Source organism: Montipora foliosa, chromosome 8 (assembly GCF_036669935.1).
Source record: "Montipora foliosa isolate CH-2021 chromosome 8, ASM3666993v2, whole genome shotgun sequence".
In the NCBI taxonomy this organism is placed as follows: domain Eukaryota; kingdom Metazoa; phylum Cnidaria; class Anthozoa; order Scleractinia; family Acroporidae; genus Montipora; species Montipora foliosa.
Genome location: NC_090876.1, coordinates 5,685,113 through 5,705,858, shown reverse-complemented (window position 1 = coordinate 5,705,858; position 20,746 = coordinate 5,685,113). Strand labels below are relative to the sequence as shown.

The 20,746-nt window shown below is 40.0% G+C and overlaps 1 protein-coding gene across 1 annotated transcript; it reads left to right on the top strand.

The window, feature by feature from the left end:
* The first annotated feature begins 3,951 nt into the window (after positions 1 to 3,951).
* On the top strand, positions 3,952 to 20,374 carry LOC138013278 (endothelin-converting enzyme 1-like). Its single transcript, XM_068860306.1, has 12 exons — positions 3,952 to 4,151; positions 4,503 to 4,601; positions 7,734 to 7,811; positions 9,426 to 9,526; positions 11,045 to 11,103; positions 11,315 to 11,366; positions 12,320 to 12,387; positions 13,015 to 13,139; positions 16,697 to 16,762; positions 18,437 to 18,532; positions 19,176 to 19,252; positions 19,539 to 20,374. The coding sequence occupies exons 1-12, from the start codon at positions 3,975 to 3,977 to the stop codon at positions 19,636 to 19,638; spliced, it is 1,098 nt and encodes a 365-aa protein (XP_068716407.1). The 5' UTR covers positions 3,952 to 3,974; the 3' UTR covers positions 19,639 to 20,374.
* The last annotated feature ends 372 nt before the right edge of the window (positions 20,375 to 20,746 follow it).

Here is a 20,746-nt window from a genome sequence, read left to right as displayed (position 1 = left end):
CACGGAAGAGCAGATTTGAAATTTTTTGCGGAAAACCGTGCCGAAAAACCCCATAGCAACCAAATTAAACAAACCATAAACAATGGTAACTAAGGCCAATCTGTCATTGATTACAATTAAAATTTTAGGCGGTCTTTTCAAAAATATTGCAAAAACGTTGCGGAGTTTAAAAACCAATATAATGAACTCCCTTCAGAGCCTTCTTTTCAAATTAGGCCGGCGATCAAGTTTTCTTCGAAATTTAGGGTTAACTGTTTTTCGATGTGCCTCGACAGTGACAAGAAAATTTTGCCCCTTATGTTATAAACTCGTAATCGCATTGAGTTCTCGTAAAATTAGGCTCATGTGAGGCGTAAAAAGCACAAGTGACGTCATGAATGGTCTCTCAAGTAACAGGTAGTCTTGAAGTGTCTCATAGGTTGACTGCTATTGATGTCTCGGGATCTCTGGGTCTCTGCGTCTCGGAGTCGCTAGGTCTCTGGTCTGTGGGTCTTCGGGTCTCTCTGTCTCTGGGTCCCTGGGTCTCTGGGTCTCTGGGCCTTCGGGTATCTTGGTTTTAGGTTTTCTTTTTGTGTTTCTGTTTCTGGAAAAAGCACTAGGGAGTAGCAAATATTATTATTTGAATTTTGTCCTTTCTTGGTTGCATCGCCATATTTTGCCAATTCTTGTTCCAAGCCAAGCTGGTGTGTTTCAATGAAATACATTAAAATGTGAATGATCTCGTTGTCAGAGATAAAGTGGAATAAAGTATACGTACACCAGTAAAACTCTTTCTGACCTTGACCTTGAAGTTTCCCGACGGTTTCTAATTTTAGCGTGATTCCTATTCGCTGGCTATTGACAGGTGACTCTGAGATGGCTTTTTCCCTTTTCCATTCGGCATTCGCTTGCTGAGAGTGTGCTTGTTTTCTTTTAAAACTCATGTGATTTAAGAAAAATTCATTGCCAAACTGGTGAATTCCAAAGTAAATTTCACTCGAAAAACCAATAAAGTTATCGCACCCATCGCTTCGTGATTCATGCGATATCTGTTTTTCGCGTGAAATTTTCCGTGGAATTCACTAGTTAGGCAATGAATTTTCTATAGAAGAAAGCAATGATTTAAGCAGTAACCAAAACGCGAACAATTCGAAAACCTTTTATTTTCACTAACCCTAGTTTAAGGCTTTAACTTAACTTTAACTTTATTTACAAACAAATCATAATTATTCAAAAAAGACCATAGTGGCCCGCAGTTAGCATTGCTATTCTAGGCGGGCCACTTACACTGCGACATTATTACTGTCTCTCACAAGTAAACAAAGACACTTAAAATTTTACAAGAATTATACATTACACAAACAAACAAAAATAATAATAATAAATAAAAATAAAAATAAATAAATAAATAAATGATCTAAGGTATTGTTCGTAACTGCTAAAGAAAAGCCATATACTTCGAAAGACTGATGTAGCGCATATCAACATTTATCTCCTCAATTTTAAGAAACTTCTGAAGTAATTCGTGCAATTTACGTTTAAAGTGTGTTTTCTTAAGCTGGCGAATTTCAGGGGGGATACCATTCCATATTTTTGTACCAATTCTAGAGAAGGACAATAACCGTTGGTTTGTTCTCGACATTTCTACATGGAAGTTTCCAGCTATTGCAGACCGCGTGGAATAGGAATGAATTTGTTTCGTGCGAGTAAATAGATTTGAGATATTGGGTGGAGCATGCTGATTGTCAACATCATGTAGCAAAGAGGCAACTGATTTAAAGTAAAGTAATTTAACTGGCAGAATTGCTGAATTTACAAATAGAGGCACACTATGAGATTTATAATCTACGAAATACATTAAACGCAAAGCTCGCTTTTGTAGGGTGACAAATGAGCCCTTGGACCAGCAATATTGATAACGATGCTGTTCTTTAAACTTCTTTGCCTCGAACAACACAGTTTGCATCCTTGGTGATAGATGATCAAAAATTCTAGCCGTGCTTAGTAAAGAATCCTCAGGTAGGCCAGCAGCAGCCGGATTTCTTGTGCAAATATCTTTCCGAACAGACATGCTCTATCATCTCTTTCAACCTCGATATCTCATCCGCCATTGTGGATACTTGTGCTTTAAGACCATTATTCTCCCTCTTTAAATTTGCAACTGAATCTGGCCTAATAAACGAGTTGTACAAGGAAGTAAAAGAAAAAAACAGAAAAAACTCGAAAAGAACAACAAACATGTAAAAATGGAAAGAAATCAACGACATTTAGTGGAGTTAAAAAACTTGCACCATATCTTGGTCAACACACCGCTGGCCGCTTAGAGTAAATAACCAGGGAGCTTTTAGGCTTGGCTAAATCTGTATATTAATAATGTTAAAAAATCAGAAATTTAACTGACAAATATAAGGGAAAACCAACAAAAATGTATATCAGCGAATTATGAAAAACCCGTCTGTTGAAATTCTATGACTGACCGAGCTGTTAAATGTACTTTGTTGCTATTATTTTAAGTAAGCAAATGCAAAAAAAAAACTGAGTGTATTTTGCATAAATGAGGAATAAGCATCCTTTGGGCTCGTTTTAAACTAGATTCGTTACCATGGTAATAGCCTGCATAGCACATTGACTGTCAAAAATATAAACCTCAGTGGTAGCACGTATGACCAAGTTTGAGCTTCTAGGCAAAAAAAAATGCATGAATGTGCTTAAAACCGCCATAAGGCTAGAAAATCAAGACCGAATGCATAAATGGAGGTAAAAAATGTGTTTGTGTGCTAATTAGACTCACTAGCCTCGCTCTCAGGTACATTTCTTTTGTATTTTGTACATGCAAACGAGGCTAGTGAGTCTAATTAGCACATAAACAAAAGAATATTTTTTTGGTCGCTATTTATGCATTCGGTCTATTAATATTAATTGCGGGAGGCTGGAAAGGTCTGGAAAAGGTAGCTAATCGTTTAGTGGCTAAAAGTTTTGAAAACACGAGGAAGGTTGGTTTTAGTCAGCGACGTTGCGTAAATTTAATGGGGTTGGTTTTTTAAAATGTTTTTATTACACTACGAACTTCTTAGTTCAAAATGAATGCATGTTTTTGAAGTTCTTTTCCTTTACTTTCATGAAAATAGAGCAAAATTGTATTATCTTCCACGTCCACTTGAATAGTGCGGACATACGCGGAAACAACTTGAGAGATTATATTTCACAAAAACCACACTCCAGAAGATGAGCATGACGGCAATGCAGAGATATGATACAAAACAGTAAACAAATAAAGAGAACGCCTGCTTGAAAATTCGTTGCTATACTCGAGAAAGTTCCCTTTTATAAAACCTTTCATCGATCAATCCTGTCTTGGGTTCCAGTCTTTCTTTCCCGACAGGTCACGCAAAAACGTAACAAACAAAATTCCGCCAAGAGCTTCGCACTTCCTTTAGATCATCGGTGACCCCTATTTTTTGAGACATGAATCACTTACTCTTCTTACATTCTACAAATATGATAAAATGAAAAAAATAAAAATGTAAGAAGTTATATTTTTTTAATTTTTCTTTCCTTGTGTCCTGAATTTCGGAAGAGGTTACAACGGGTAGCGGCTTGCGAAAATGCTCGTTGAGGATTAACTCTACTGTTTACTAAAAAAACCCACTCCTATATTTCTATGCACGGAAACCTTCACTGTAACATTTTCTTTTATTGATTTTCGACGGATGAGTCGATGAGGCTACAAATTCGTTATGATGACTCATCTATCAAAATTAGGGCATTTTTCCCTTCCCTTTTTTTCCGAAACAAAGTCGCTGAGCCCCATTTTTTTTTTTTTTTTCTTTCATTTTTCAAATCAGAAATTTATGACCTAATTTCAGGAGAGAAATGAAACAAATTTCAATGTGGGAAGATTTTCGCGGGATCGTCCTTAATTGACCTTATTGATTACATTTAGAGACCCAGAAACTGTGGTAAACTACATCATTTGGACCGTGATCAGCCAGTTTATGGGGGTGCTGCCTCAGGATTATCGAGATGCCTACAGTGATTACGTTGTTACAGTACAGGGGAACCAAACTGGTCAACGCTCGATTGCTTGCATTCAACAAATGCAAGGTTTATTCGGAATGCCCCTGGAACTGTTGTTTGTGGACGCAGCATTTGACGAAGGAAGTAAAGCTGCGGTAAGAGGAATAAATGAAATCATTTTGAAAACTCAGTCAATTATTTCATAGTACAACTGTATATCCCGTCCTTGAACAGCGTACTTAATCAATTTTGTACCCCACTCCCCTCTTTATTGAGCAACTCTAAGTCAACGCTTGGGATCTTATGTGGCATTTCGCAGCGCCTTCCGATTCGCCAAGCAAACGGTAAGCCTGTTTTACCACAGGTCGATCAATGTTGGGTGACCTGTAATAAAGAATGAAACCGGTGCACATGGGCATCCTGCTACTCGCACGCCTTATCCATCTTCAGTGTCGTTTGATTGTGATGATATTACTGATTTGTTTCATTCACTCAATATATTTTAGGTAACAAAAATGACTCGGTTGATGAAACACGAGTTTATCAAGAACCTTGATTCACTGGAATGGATGTCAGATAAAACCAAAGCGAAGGCAAAAGAAAAGGTTTGACAGCTTAATCAAGTGCTCCTGGGGCCGGGTCAGTTTTTCGGGACGAGTCTTCGCCCGTAGTTTCTAAGGCCAATGGGGTTAGTGCCGTATGAGACTGGTGGAGTTCAAGGCACGGAAATGTGGTACTATCCACTGATTTGATAAAAGTAAAGTCACTACCAAAGAGAGACGAAAGAAGATGACGTTTTGAGCGTTAGCCTTCCGCCAGAGCAAATGAAGGGTTTTAAGTTGTAAGGGATTTCTCGATCGCATATTGGAACAACGCAGTGGGTGGGACACAACAAGGAGAAATTAAATAAGGAAAAGCGTGCATTGATATACGGATATGAAAGCTCTAAATGTTTTCGGCTATCCGTCACCAAGGCAGAGCGGAGAGGCAACAAAGAAAATGTAGAATAAAATTTTTCTTCGCTATTTGCAACCACTGTCCCTGCAGAAACAATGAACGCTTCAGCTTTCTGGAAATGTGTTTCTTCTTTTTTTTTCCCACGTTAATATATGCTGCCACCGAAAGCATTGCTGTAAGATATGATGTAAAAAGCCTCTAACTCAATCCCTTAATTCGCTCTCCTTATGAACACTTCAGCCCGTTTAACGGAATAAAAATGACAGAATGCATTTTTGTGATAAAACGGACTGCATCTTACTTTTACTTCTATAATTATATTCGGAATTATTTCCTTTAATAGTTAACGCAAGGGTAGAAGGGTTGTGAGGTTGCAAGAACTACTAAAAGCGCTAATTTCGCAACTAAATTGTCGCATCACTACTTTTCATCTTGGTAACTGGGTTCAAATTTCTCCTGTGAACCAAACAACCAAGTCTCTCCCTCAATTAAAGGATAATTCTTAACAGACCATTTAAAGTTGTGTGCTTAGTTACCTGGCCTTTAAATGAAAGTGAGGTTGGTGTTGACGTTGTTATGATACAGCCGGCCCTCCCTCCTTTTCCTATGTTAATGATGTTTTTGTGTAAGAATTTTAATTACATAAGAAAAGCAGTGAGGCCTGTATCATAACAAGGTCAACACCAGCCTCACTTTCCTTTAAAGGCCAGGTAACAAAGCACACAACTGTAAAGAGGTCTATTGTCAATTTGCTCCAACTGCAGTATTGCTAACACAATAAGTAAGCTGACGCAGCGTCTTGCTATTTTGAAAAAAAATCAGGCGTTAAGTACCTTTAGATCAACGAATTCTTTATTAAAACGCCATGATAAAGCAAACTATGATGTATGGCCCCAGAGTGTGGGTTTCCACATCTGTTGATAATTTAAATAACGCTGATACTAGAGTAAATAGAGTAGAAGAACTTAAGAACTTAATTGGCTACCTTTTTTAATGAAGCTAAGATTAATAAGTGCGCATTAGTTTACAAACATTTGAATGGGATGTGTCCAATTATACGTTAGAATTACTCAAAGGAAACATCGTCATACGTTCTAGTGAAAGATAAAGTAGATATGGTTCTTTGAATTTAATTTGTTCAAAGTATAAAAGAGAATCAGAAGGTGCTAGGACTTTTCAAGTATCAACCCCTAGGTTTTAGAATTTACTTCCCAATGAAATTAAGAGTAGCTCTAGTTTAGAAAGATTGAAGAAGTCTTTTTTGGAGTCCCATAAAGATGTTCATCACTTTACTATATCTTAGGCTATTCTACTTTATTTTCATATATTTTATATTAATTCTTAAATAGATCATATTTTAATTCTTTATGGGCTAGTCTTAATTACTTCATTATTTGTATGTATGTGTTTATTTTTAATTTGTTTAGAAGGCCACGAGTTTATCAGTATTTTATACTGTCAAGTGCCATCCTCGAAAGATAAAGTTGATTATTATTATTATTATTATTATTATTATTATTATTATTATTATTATTATTATTATTATTTATTGATATTATTATTATTATTATTATTTATTCATTATTTATTATAGTATTATCGTTCAGTTTGGACACTGAATGCTTGATAGGGATCAAGGGCAATGAAAATTTCTTTTTAAAAGCCGAACCCCAATGTCTGGACTCGCAGGACTCGAATGGGAACGTTTGATTAACAGCCCCTTCACCTAACCACTAGACTACCAAATGCCGCTGTAAACGTATATTAACACCCGCTAAGAAGCAAGCTTACACAGTTACCAAACTTCAATAGAAAGCTAGCCATTTTAAAATCAAGCCTTAAACTTGACCATTATTCAGCAATGATTTTATATGTATCCTAATTAGTTTTGGTAAATAATCGGCACACTTATCAGTCATTTGTTCTTTAGTGGTTAAGTGCATCAAAACAGTTCCTTCAAAGTAGGTGCTCCGGGTTCAAATCCTGTCCATGGACTACCACAAGTCCTGGGACAGAGTAATCTAAATGGAGGATAATATTTCATTTGGAACAAACTGACAATGAAGGATAATCCTTCATTTGAGGAAGAGATGGAATTGGAACCAAAGCCAATTTCATCTCAGTAACCGAGCCAGCACGGTTAACCCGCTTCATATGGAGAGGCCCTCGGTCGATACTGTACCAAATCTCCGTATTGCACGAGGCAAGTCAACCCAGAAAGCCTGGATGGAAGAGAAGGGTACTTGAGGGTCAGTCACTAGAGACTTTCTGATGCTACCTATACATTTCTTTAAACTTACGCTATCTTGAAACAAAATTATGGAACAGTCCCTAAAGCCAGAGTTTTCTTCGTCGAATCTAGTATGCCGGTTGCATAATTGTTTAGGTTTTATCAACGGAGTTGATAATGTAAATTGGCCACCGTACATGCAGAGATTCTAAAAGCTGACGTTTCGAGCGTTAGCCCTTCGTCAGAGCCCTCCCTCAGAGCCCTTTGTCAGAGCGCCATCCAACTCCGTTGATAAAACCTAAATTATTGTATACTACTTCCCCACCGCCGCAGCACCACAGTATCTTTAGAAACTACCTACCCCCTTTATTCATTGGTTGCATAATTGATTTGTTAAAGGCGACATAACCTAAAGGAAATCGCGTAGTCGTGGTTGGAAACGTACCTGCCCCACCGTGATGCAGTGAGATCCTAGCGATTGTCCTGAGGATCTGGGAATGACGATGATCTTAGTCTACGATAATGAAGATGAGCTATAATTTTATTACAGGGGCTTGCCATCCAAGAAAACATCGGATATCCAGATTATATCAAGAACTCGAAAGAATTAGCTTCTCATTTCACAGCCGTGAGTGCTAATCAGATGTATATGCACTGACATTCCTTTCTCTTGAAGTGGTGTGTTTTATTATTGAGGACGACTCCTTTCGTAACCCTCCGCTAGCCAGTATTTTCTCCTTCGTGTAGGAACGGATTCATTGTAGCAAGTGCTAAGAATTGAAAGTGCAAAAAGGAGACGGAAGACCGTTGCTTGAGACCTGGCAACACGTTTGGTGAATTCTCATTCGCTGCCTTTTTTCGTGTGTGGCGTTGAGTGACATTCAGAGAAATGGCTGACAAGGGACTGGGAAAATTGTCCAGGCCCCAGTTATTCAAACGATGGTAGCGCTATCTACTGGATAAATTACTATCCAGCGGATAAACACTAGCAAAACCGATTGAGTTATCCAGTGGATAGTGATTTATCCGGCGAATTGCGCTATCCATCCTTTGAACAACTGGGGCCAGACCTGGTTCGGCGGAGCCTCCTACAATTAGCTACTTTCATATAACCCGCAATGCATTTTGTTTTCCCCACAAATTTTGCATAAACTATTGTTTTCAAATGCACTTGTGAATAGTTGATAATAGCTTCAAGTATTCAAAAGTTGTGAGGAAAACAAAATTCATTGCGGGTTGTGTGAAAGAAGCTAATAGGGAACTTAAGCAACGACAACGGCGACGGCAACGAGAACATCACCAATTTGCATAGCTTTGCACGCCCTACACGTGCGTTTTTCAATTTTGTTCATTTCTTTGTCGTCGTCTGCAAAACAACAACATGAAATAGCCAAATTTGAGGTTGTATAAACACTTGAGGATAAATATTCATTTTCTCTCCTAAATTAAGCGCCGTTCCGACCATGCAGTGTCACTTTAAAGGAACTACCACACCATTGTTACATTAAAAAGGTTGACATAGTCATGAATTGAGTACAATAACGTGAATTTATATAATTCTAAGATGACGTTCTCGTTGCCATCGCCGTCGTCGTTGCTTAAGTTCCCTAGTTCCCTAATGTGACGGGGTAAGGAGGGGAGGGGGTTAAAAGCAAGCAGCCAACGCGATATTTCTTTTAGAGGGGTCTAAGGGACCCTTGTTAGAAAATTTGTTACTTTTAGAGAACTCCAACTTCTGAATTTTGTAGTTATGCTCAAAATTGGGGGCGAAAAAAACCCTTCCCCGGCTCCTGGAGGAAAGTTTTCTTTACTTTTGGTCTTGAAGTTTTGTCTTGTCTTGTGTGGTTTTGTCATTCTGTGGTGAGGTTTTGTCATGATATGACGAGGTTTGATGGTTACGTGTCGTGTTTCCATCATGATGTGACGAGGTTTGATGGTTACGCGTTGTGTTTCCGTCATGATGTGTTGAGGTCTTCCTTTGCTACGCTGTGTTTACATTTTATGTGGTGAGGTTCTTTTATGACGTCGAGTTTCTCCCTTTATGTGATTATATAAACAGCACGTCAAAAGAAGACCTCAACACATCGTCATGGAAGTACAACAGTACACTATGCCAGAACTCCAAAACATCGAGACAAAACTTCAAGACAAAAGAACCAAAATTACTTAAGAAAGTTAGGGCTTTCCATAGATGAAAGTCTTATTTTACTTAGCCTTTACTTTGCTTGTTTTTGTTTTCTAGCTTAAGGTTGGTGATATACTCTTCGACAATTTCGTGAGTGCTTTGACGTTTTCCGCGGATATCTCGCACGGATCACTGAGGAAACCAGTCGACAAAGATCAGTAAGCAAGATACGCTTTTTCTTTCTCTCTTTCGCTTGCATTCAGTTTTTCGGCCTTTCTTTTCCTCTGGCTGTACCAAAAAACGTTGAAAGGGCTCACGTTTGGGATGCACTGGCTCATAATAATAGCATGTATTTGAACTGGCTGTTCACTAAGATTGTTCACTGAGACTAGGGAGTGTAACCGCCTTCAGTTGGCAGCACTTGGGTCCGATCCAAGTTTGACTGAATCAACGCCATCCGCTGTAGCTAACCTCAAGTCGCTAGTACTTGGAGTATTTTATTTCCCTCTTGAAAAAGTTTTTTACGGCCTGCACGGTTTGCTTTTTTGTTCCTTGATATGGTATTTTGTGTACTTAAAATGATCCGAGCATTTTAACGAGTAGTTCGAGCACTGGAGTGAAACATTGACGCGTCTAGCAATAGCATTTTGGCAAATAGAATCAGCATAGATACACACATTCTTAATTGATCACGCGCCATATATAGGGGCTTTTCAGGGCTGGACTAATGAAACACAACCATGACGGAACAGAACATTCAACAACAACTGTTAAGAACCCCTGCCAACTGGCCGAAGGCAAACCTGTTGGCTATTTACAAGTGCAACTGAGAAGTTGAACCAGGGACTACTACGAACAAATTCAACGAGTGGTCAGAGCGTGTCTTGAACGCGAGAACTCCGGATCTGATGAAGGCAAGCGCCCTAACCACTGGGTCGCCCTGCCTACTCGCATTATGTACCAAGTTAGAGTTTATCTATAACGTTACGAAGTTCGACACTGGATGGTAGGCTATTTTTTATTGCAAACAATAATACCTTGTCAGTGTAAATATGTTAAAAGAACAAGAACGCGAAAAATTACCCAATTTACTGAAGTATTTTTTCACAGTGCACGGTATCCGCACTCTGACGCGATGCCTTTTTTATAACTTTGAGAACTTTGGCATCTCTTCCTGAAAGCGAACGTGGTGTACGTAAAACGTGCGATCAAGGCGCTCTAAACGTCTATGCTGTGATCCGGGGGTTGGGAGGAGGGGGGACTCCCAGAGAAATTGGTTGTGTTGCGCGGCCCGCTTCCTGAAGCCCTTAACTTATTTCAGACCAAAATCTACGACTTTCCCTAACTTATTTCAGGTGTTACACGGTCGGCGTAACGATGAAGAAGTAGCCTCTTCTAAAAAACACACCCAATTCAAGACTTGAGTGCAAAAACCATACCCTATTTCAGACCAAAATGGTCAACATCGATACCCTATTTCAGACCAAAACGACTGAAAAAGCATATATATAAGAGAGGACCTCCCTCCTCCCCCATCCCCCCGGGGGGTTTTGATCGCTTTCAGCCATCATCATTTTGCCGTGGCGTATTTATGATTTAATTTACGCCAAAATGTCGTACAATTTTCCAGATCTCATCCTTTTACATGAAGCAAATTTTTGTCGGTTATTCACTGAATTCGAGAAACTCACAGAAAGCGTGACTCGCTATTTCATTTCTTGATTGTGCTTTACTAGGTGGTTTATGAGTCCATCCCAGGTGAACGCTTACTATGCACCCGCACAAAACCGCATTGGTAAGACAAAAATTTTCTTATTTTATAAGTGGAAATTATTACTGACTTGTGGTCAATGACGCTATGTTCCAGTCGTCTTTCCATTTCCCCGCACTTTTTTCTACGTCCCATCCTTTCCTTTTTTTTTTTGAGCCTCTTCGCTCTTTCATAAAGTTTTCTTTTTAAGTTAAGTTAACCTTTCAGACAGAATTTTTGGGTTTTTTTCTTTTAGTCTTTCCAGCCGCTATTTTACAACCTCCATTCTACAATCCAAGAGACCCCGAGTAAGTGTGACAATTCTTCCTGCTTTCACATAACTTGAACAAGTCACTTTCCGCAGCGATTTACCGCAACACTGGGAGGAAATTTGTGGAAACGTACTGCCAACTTAACTGTGACCTGATGCTTATGGTCGCGTTACTATGATGGTTCATGTTGTGCCTTTAACCAAGTGTCATTCCTCCATGCCGATCTTTATTTTTTTCCTCCACTCTCTATGCTTACACTTCTTTCATCTTCTGTGATGAATTTGCTGTATATGGAGCGTTTTGACTCACGTGCTCAGCCAGCAGCCATATTGGATTACTGAATAAAAAGAAAATATTTGAATAAAAATAGAGTTCAAGTTCCGGAGGATTAGTTTGGTATACCAACATGGCCGCCATTTCTTTGTTTTGGCCGCCGTGACGTCATGTGAAAACGCAATTTACTTTATATAAGATGTAAATAATTTATTTTACATTATAGACCGAATGCATAAATGGTGGCCAAAAGAAATATTCTTTTGCCTTTGGGCTAATTAGACCAACTAGCCTCGTTCTAAAGTAACATTCCTCTTTTGTATTTTGTCCGCGCTAACGAGGCTTGTGGGTCCAATTAGCACAAAGACAAAAGAATATTTTTTGGCCGCCATTTATGCATTCGGTCTATAAGTCTTATATGCTCGTTCTTCGCCCACTCCTCGTGCAATTTTTAGAACTTTCAACGCATCACTCGTGCCCATAAATCACAAAATGCATTCAGGTTCAGACGATTTCCTATGCTTATTACATCTTATATAAATTATTTAGGAACTATTTTTCTTTTAAAAATTGAATTCTTTTTTTTTATAATTTATTTTATATTTTAAGACTTACATGTTTATTCTGTTTCTGTCTTCATGTTTTGGTTTACGCAGTGATTTTTTTTTTCCTGTGATGCTCGTTTAAAAAAACAATTGCATTCTTGTTCTACTTAGGTATTTAAACTACGGCGGAATCGGTATGGTGATTGGTCATGAAATAACTCACGGATTTGACAGTGCTGGTAATCACTTCTTTATGAATAGCATTTCTCGACAGAAAAAATAACTTTAAAAATCAGTTGTTCACGAAAAAGCACTCCGCAATGCACAATGCTAAGTCCTTCTATGAATCATTCTAGAGAAGGCGAGTTACCTTCCTGATCCGCCATCTTGCATTTTCAAGTGCTATCTCCCACGCCCTCCCCCTGATAGCAATTTGTTCAATTTCCTCCCCAGTCTTTCCTTGCTTCGAAATTCAAAATGTTGGGCAAATATTTACCGACAACGTGCGCCAAAGCACACCAGGGCCGAATTGTTCGAAACCCGAACAACTCTAACCTATCTAACAGAGGTTAATTTTCATGGCAGCGTATTGGTTTTGGCCTTAGCCAAAGATGGAGCTTCGAACAACTCGGTCCAGTATTGGAGGCAATTTCGTTAGCGGGCAAATGAGTTGTGGTCTGAGTTCTCGACCACTTTGTAAATTCGCCTTATAAATGCCATTCAACTAAACTTGTCCGTATTTCCGGTTCATTCAGGTGTTTTACCAAAGACTTCATTTAAGAAAAATTCTAGACGCGCCCAAATAAGAGGGAACAAAGATACATTAAAATGATCAAAATCTTGACTCTTGTCCTCGTAACTTGCAGGCAGACTTTATGACAAGGACGGTAACATGAACAATTGGTGGTCCTCAAAGTCTGCAAGTGGATTCACAACAAGATCAAGTTGCCTCGCAAAGCAATATTCCAAATACGAGGTTTATGGCCAGAAGGTATGACAGTGGACTTGTTCTTCAATTTTAAAAGTGGTGAATGACTGTGAAGAAACTGACAAGGATTTACGCAACCGTTTCTTTTTTGAATAAGCCATTCCCGCTTCATCTTTACCTCGGTTTCAAAGCGAGTCGAAATGCGTTTTTTGGTTTCCATAGAGACCAAGGTGAATTAGGAAGTGATCTATTGAGACTAACAATTCTTGATTACATTTTTTCGAGCCAATCTTCCGGCAGAATGAATTGGTCGAATGTGGCATACGCAAACTTTTCTTCCCAAATTCCACATAAAGTAAAGTAAAGTAACCATATTTAACGTCGATAACTCGTAACAGTAATTCAACTGGCAAACCTGAGGTCGACGGAGCGCTCATTTTACTCCCCCCTCTCCATCGGTGCTCCGTTTTACAGGTATTTAAAGCTACTTAGCTACACGGAAAGGAAAGAAGTCGAAACAAGGATGCGAGATCCGGGAATCGAACTCAGGACCTCTTGCACCAAGGCCGCGCACTAACCGATTGTGCCATCTTTACTCCTACAAAGTACAGACAATTAACGTCAAAAAGCGTCCCCCAAATGCTTCTCCTTGAGTAAGGATAAACAGCTGCATGTACCCTAAGCTAAAAATAATGCAAATCCCACCCTTATAGCTGGAAAAAGGTACCAAGGTCTTAGACTTACAGGGATTACGCGCATTCTGGACATAAGTGCAAATTTGGCGGTCACTTATCTTCCGTCAGAATGAAAAGGTCGAATATGCAAAACGCCAACTTGATGGTCAATAGGTCATTTTACAGTTGTTTGCTCAGTTACCTAGCTTATAAATGACTGCGAGGCTGCCAGTGATTTTGTATTGATACAGACCTTACTGCTTTTATCATGTAAATTGTGTTGTTGTAATTCTAATTAGTCTACATTAACATAAGAAAAGCACAAAGGTTTGTATCAAAGCAGAGTCACCGGCAGTCTCGCTTCCACTCTTAGGCCAGGTAACCCAGTTACAACTGTAAAATGGTCTATTATCCACCCCCGTTTCCTCATTCTCCAAATACGTCATTTTCTGTACAGAATAGAGATAACACGACTGGTGTTCCTTCGGGTTTTAAAGTGGTACTATGATCAAAGACTCATTTCCTTTTTTTCTTCAGATTTTGAAAGCGTGTTCGCTTAAAACCTAACTGGCAAAATTTTGAGCTTTGAGTTTTATCCAAATGCTGTTTATTTTGAGTATAAGTTTTGGTTTTCACGGTCCGCCATTACTCACGTTCAAAACTGACCGATTTGACCTCAGTGGGTTGGATCTAGAGAAAATGACGTCATTTACTCACCAGCTTAAAATTTCAGCGTGTAAACGCAATTTATTATATATGCAAAAACGCGGGTTTAAAAGTATGAAAGCCCAAAACTCTCGTGCTGCATGTTAATTCAGCCGCGCACACACGCATTGCACTCTTAAACTAATGAGTCTTTGACGTCATTTTCTCCTCGACCCAGCTCTCTCAAGATTTTAAAGTTAGTAATGGCGGACCAAGAAATAAGAAAATTCCAGTTGAATTAAACAGGTGTCTTCTTAAAATCAGAACTTAAAACTTGGGTCAGTTAGTGTTTAGTTAACATAGTTTTGAAATCTAAAGGAAAAAAATATTTGTTTTTTAGGTCGTAATACCACTTTAAGAGCATCCTTGCGGGTCATAACTGTCAAATCGTTCTGCTTTGATCAGTTGACTGTAACTGTAAGAAATATTTCCTTAGAGTAATCGTCTTCAAGTGGTCCGTCGCCATCTTGTAACCCATGAGGTGACAATTTCTCGCAACCCCTTTCACGCCTCCCAAGTGAGGCCGGTTATAAATCGGAACCTCAAAAATCAATGCTGGTATAGTCCGTTATGAAGGGCGGGAGGTCATGACCCAACGCCTCTCACACCTCTTCCCGGAGCTATCTTTTTCTCATAGCGGTATACTAAAAACAGCTTTCTGGTCATGTATTATGCCTTTCAGGCAATCAAAGAGTAATGTGGCAGCTCTCATAACGTATAATGTAATTGGCTCGATACCCAAGCCAAAGACAAAACACTAAACAATTGAAACAATGACTTTCATATTGGAGGTGCAGGGATGGCGCAGTGGTTAGAGCACTCGCCTTCCACCAATGTGGCCCGGGTTCGATTCCTTTCCTTTCCTTTTTCCTTTAAAACAATAGAAGCTGCTTACAATACCAAAGAATAGCAGGTTACGAGAGCTGCTGCATTACTGCAATGAAAGCGCAATGTCTGTCATATATGCGTAAATGGAACAATAAAAAAAAGACAGTGCAGATATGAATCTAAATATCACCAGGTTTGAGAGGATAATCTCTCAAAGTGAGGTTCTTTTTGGACGCCCCTGTTGATTAGCTCTTAGCGCAAAAATTTAAACAATACAATACATACTTAATTGACCGCTTTCCATTGGGGCTTTTCAAGGCCCATGAAACACAATTAACGAAACGACGGAACACAACAACAACTGCTAAGAATCCCGACTGGCCGGAGGCAAACCAGTTGGCTATTTACTTGTGCAGCTGGGAAGTTGAACCAGGGACTACCAAGAACAATTTCAACAAGTGGTCAGAGCGGGTCTTGAACCCGGTTTCTCCGGATCTCAATTAAGGCAAGCGCCCTAACTAACCACTGGGCCACACTACCTCCTCAGAGGCGCTCCCCGGATCATTCACTACTTGACTTTTTTCTCTTTTTATTCCTTTATTTTTGACAACGTTAAAGTGCCCATAACCCCAAAATATTTTTTTCGGTAAAATTAATCTTTGCACCTGTTCGAAACGCATCGCGGCTATTTTTTCCTTCTTCTAACAAATCCTGCCATTTTAGAGGCTTCCAAAGTTGCGAAAATCCAAGCATCTTTTGTTCATGACCGAGTTAGAGGGGGAGTGGGTCTATTCCTATTTTTACGTCACAAACTGATTTACATTGCATTAACTCTTTCTTTTAAAAATGCATGCAAAGTAGATTGTGACGTAAAAACAGGAATAGACCCACTCCCCTACTGACTCGGTCGTGAACAAAAGATGCTTGGATTTTCGCAACTTTCGAAGCCTATAAAATTGCAGGATTTGTTAGAAAAAGGAGAAAAATGGCTGCAATGCGTCTCGAACAGGCGCAAAGACTCATTTTAGCGAAAAAATATTTTGGGGTTATGGACACTTTAATGGCTTCTCTGAGAACTTAGATTATGCTAGCTTGAACGTTAAATTCTTAGTTGTTCCCATAACTTGCAACACACAACAAAAATATCTTTCAGTTGCAAGTTGTGGAGTTGTAATGTGAGAGGAATGAGTGGAAGCCCTCTATCCTAGGGTATTGACCCGCGGGATCTGTGGGTCCAAATGTGATACCTCGCGACTAAATATAAAAGTAGTGATATTTGTTTTGCAGTAATTGAGGCTTTAGACCAATAACTAATGAATGAGACGAGAATGACGAGAATTGGATGGACGTTTTCAATAAACATGAATTAAAATTCCCAGGCTTCGGTTAGTTACTGTTATTTTTGTTTTTCAGATAAATGGCAACCAAACACTGAATGAAAACATCGCGGATAATGGAGGCATCGAACTTGCATTCAACGTAAGCAAGAGAAAATGAGGGGACAGAGAGGGGGGCTCCCGGTCCAGCCCTTGGGATATATCATGTCCAATGTCCACGAAAGTTATTTTTAGACGAGCGGAAGTCTTTGTTCTAGGGGAAGTCTGTCTTCCGAGACGTCCGCGTGCAGGCCAACCTCGGTCTGATGTTTGAAAGAAAATAAATATTTATCAGCCTTCCACGAGCGCTGCCGTTTTCTCTTTTCACTAAGAACCTGAGAGCAAGGCAAGACTGCGTGCGGACGTCTCGGAAAACAGACTTCCGCTAGAACAAAGACTTCCGCTCGTCTAAAAATATCTTTTGTGGACATGACATATCCCGGCCAACGCCCTGAGCCTCCCTCTCTGTCCTCTCATTTTCTCTTGACGCGGTAAGGTTATAGTGGAGACCATACTCATAGGAACCCATGAGTTGCTTTTCTCATGGTAAACATGGCTAGCGGTATTGCTCGTGGGGGCGTACGCGTGACGAAGTTGCCCAATATAAATATATTGGTATAAATACACAGGTGATTATACAAAATCGCGCGCTCTCATTGGCTCGCGATCTCGGATTATCAGCCGATAATCACCTCGACGGACAAAATGGCTGCCAGTAGTCGTTTTGCCACTGTAAGTGAAGATGATTTCGCGTTGAAATGTTTTTTTTTTCTCTTTTTTGAAATAATCACCTGTGTATTAATACTAAAACAATTATTCGCCTCAGGCTCAGTGATTATCGGTGAATATTCACCGATAATCACTTCGCCTTCGGCGAATAATTGTTAAATAATAATCATCATCAATACGCCCAACATGGCGGCCGTTTACAGCGTCCATCTTTGATATTGGACATCCGTATTTTGGTCAATTGACACCTGTCAAAAACGAGGCATCCACTGACCAGTGTCACGTGACCATATCGCGGGCTCAAGTTTAGAAGTCGTCGAGGTCAGTTTTTTTTTAAGTTGACCGCTGACCAGGGTCAAGCCAGGGTAACTCATTGTCGTAAGAATAAATAACCCAGGAGCTCTGCTTTTAGGCTTGGCTTGACTTGCTTGTTTGTGGTGCAGGATTGGAATTTGGTGTCCTAAAGATGTCTTACGAAGGACAACAGAGAGGGCAGTGTTGATATTTTTGGGACGTGTCGAAGCACCAGGGCAATTTCCCATGCGCTGATCGGGAAAGAAATGCATATTTGATTGTACAAAACAAGCAATAGTTCAAGGTAACCACCGGTGTGTGGCCCACAAAGGCGTGAACTTGAGCAGAGCCGTCAACGTATTTAAAATTCTCTTTTGTGTTGAGAAGCAGGGTGAAAGGATTAGAAAGAAGATCGTGAAAGAAAGATGAAAAGTCTTTGGGAGAAGACCGGAAGCAGGAGGAAGGTAGCGGTATTCTACCCTCTTCCTCCTCTAGCATTCCGATCCTTAGCGGTGGCTAGTGATGCACACTCATGTCTGTGGCATGTTTCACAACGAGGACTGGTGAAATTACGAAGACCAGGAGGATGAGTACGATTTCGCCGATGACTAACTGATGATGATGATGATGATGATGATGATGATACGTCGACGGGGCCGCTGAAAGTTCATGTTTCTATCAGCAACATACATATAATTATGACAACCAGAACGATAATGACAATTATGATCACCATATTTCCTTGTGTTTCTAGGCGTACAAGACACTGGTTGAACGAGAGGGCACTGAAGGAGCGCTTCCTGGCCTTGGGCTGACGGAGGAACAGCTTTTCTTCGTAGGATTTTCTAGAGTTAGTATAGTAACCCGTTCCTTTGTCTTTAATGTTCCGCCAGACTGAGTAGATAAAACAATCAAGCACTTAGCAAATCGTTACTCTACCCTTCCAGTGTTTTGCCTATTCATGCGGCCACCTATCAAAACTAGGCGTCCTCCATCTTGCCGTTGTACATTTTATCGATTAGATGTCGAGTGACTATATCTGCTGACTGACAATATCAGTCACTTATTTCATCTAATGTCAACAGTGACAAAGAACTCAAATTCTTGCACCATCTGTACCAAAGAAAAGGACTTAACGACTTTATTCGTTACGGGAGCTCCTTGAAATGCCTTAATTAGTACAGTTATTTGAGCTTGTTTTCCTGTAGGAAAGCGAAAATCGGCAAGGCCCTGTCATAACTTTAGGCCATTCCGGAAAGCTTTCAATTCGCAGTATTTCTCCATCAGTCTTCATTACACCCAACAGTCACTACGAGCTCTCGAACCAATGTAAACGAAAGAGATTCTTGAGCCAACTTAGATCAGAGTGAATCGAAAACAAGTCAATAGTCGACATCCCGTTATAGAGCACAGAATTCGGCACTTGGTGAAATCGAAGTTCCACTTTAATGTCAATTTGAAATGGTAACATGAAACTATCTTTTTCACATCAGCCTTTGTGTAGCTTGTACAAGAAGAAAGCAGCCCTTCGTCAATTGGCGACCGACTCTCACACCTTCCCTCAGTACAGGTGAGTACAGTGTCCCACCAAATAGTTTTCAGTTTATTTCTCACCTTTCAAACTTGCAGATCAGGGAAAAAATGGTATAAGTATCAGTTGCAACTTAGAAATTGCCCATGTAGTCGCAGCCTAGTGAAAACTTATACCCGTTAGCAAGAGAAAAGCATGTTGCACACGTGAAATGAAGGTCACTTCCAGCCTCGCTGCCATTCACAGGCCAGGTTACTTAGCAGACAATAGCCGACCGACATTGGCAGATAGCATTCATCTCAAAAATGCGCTTTCTTCGTTTCAGGATAATCGGTACGCTTCAAAACTACGATAAATTCGCAGAAGCATTCAAATGCAAATCAGGGTCACCTATGAATCCGAAGAAGAAGTGCTCTCTATGGTAACAGGCGGCCTCTCAGGTGTAAGTGTGCTTTACACACATGAAAAGCTCAGATACGGCATGACAAGTTACAATGATGCGGATTTAGAATTTAGCGGTTCTGCAATCAACTGTTCTTATCAATTTCACAATTTCATCTCATCAATTTCACTGTGTCAAGACTAGCAGAGTGCAAAACGTAATTTTTCATTTCTCATCAGTGTCATATGATCTTAGCAATAACAGAGTCTAAGTTAAAGCACCCAATTTAAAACAATCTGCATTCAGCAGTTGCGATAAGACAAATACGTAAAAAATATTAAAGGCCTTTAAAAGCAGTAGCCGGTGCAAGAAAACCCGCTGAGAACTTTCTCTGCCGGGTTTGGAACTGCCAGTTGTTTGGTAATTTCAAAACCTTGACGGGCAGCTGCCTTGAACGTAACGAGTACTCAGGGACGGCGGAGCCGAGGAGGGGCTGGGGCTTAATCCTGGGAGATATCTATTAAGTTATAGCTGTATCAAGTAGTTAATCCACGTTTATTTTTTTGGATATCTCGCCGAGAATGCTGAAAGTAGCATTTTCCTAGCTTCAAGATTTCAACCTTTTCTGGCGGAGAATTCCCCCAGAACCCCCTACAAGTTAACTGATTAAGAGTGCTCAACCGACTGAGCTGAAAGGTCAGACGGGAGCAGACCGTGGGAACTGAAGATGTTAAAGTCACAGCATGCAATGAACATCGGCTTGCTCCCGTCTGACCTTGTTGCTGAGTCGGTAGAGCAGCGATGATCTAACCCGAGGGTCGTGGGTTCAATTCCCACCCTGGTGAGAGTTTTTCTCTGTCCTTGTGTGGGCCCATTTCCATTAGTAGGGCTAACGCTCACATGGTTCATATGGGGAAGAAAACTAGCACTTCACATTACACTCTAATCAGTTAAGTCTGTTCAAATATAAGTGCTACACGGCCAACGTTTGTAAAAAACGTAATCCTTCCCTCGACAAGTCAGCCCCGCCGTCCCTGGTACTACTGTATTTCTATGTTTTTCGTCGCGTTTATGATTTACGGCTTGTCTTGACTAAGAAGGAACATCACACAAGCATCAGCGACAAACATAAGATACAAGCGCATCCTTTG

Coding starts and splice junctions, on each gene's coding strand:
- LOC138013278 (XM_068860306.1), top strand. CDS start 3,975: ATGGGGGTGCTGCCTCAGGATTATCGAGATGCCTACAGTGATTACGTT. Junction 7,812..9,425: donor TAGCTTCTCATTTCACAGCC/GTGAGTGCTAAT, acceptor TTTGTTTTCTAG/CTTAAGGTTGGTGATATACT. Junction 19,253..19,538: donor CACACCTTCCCTCAGTACAG/GTGAGTACAGTG, acceptor TCTTCGTTTCAG/GATAATCGGTACGCTTCAAA.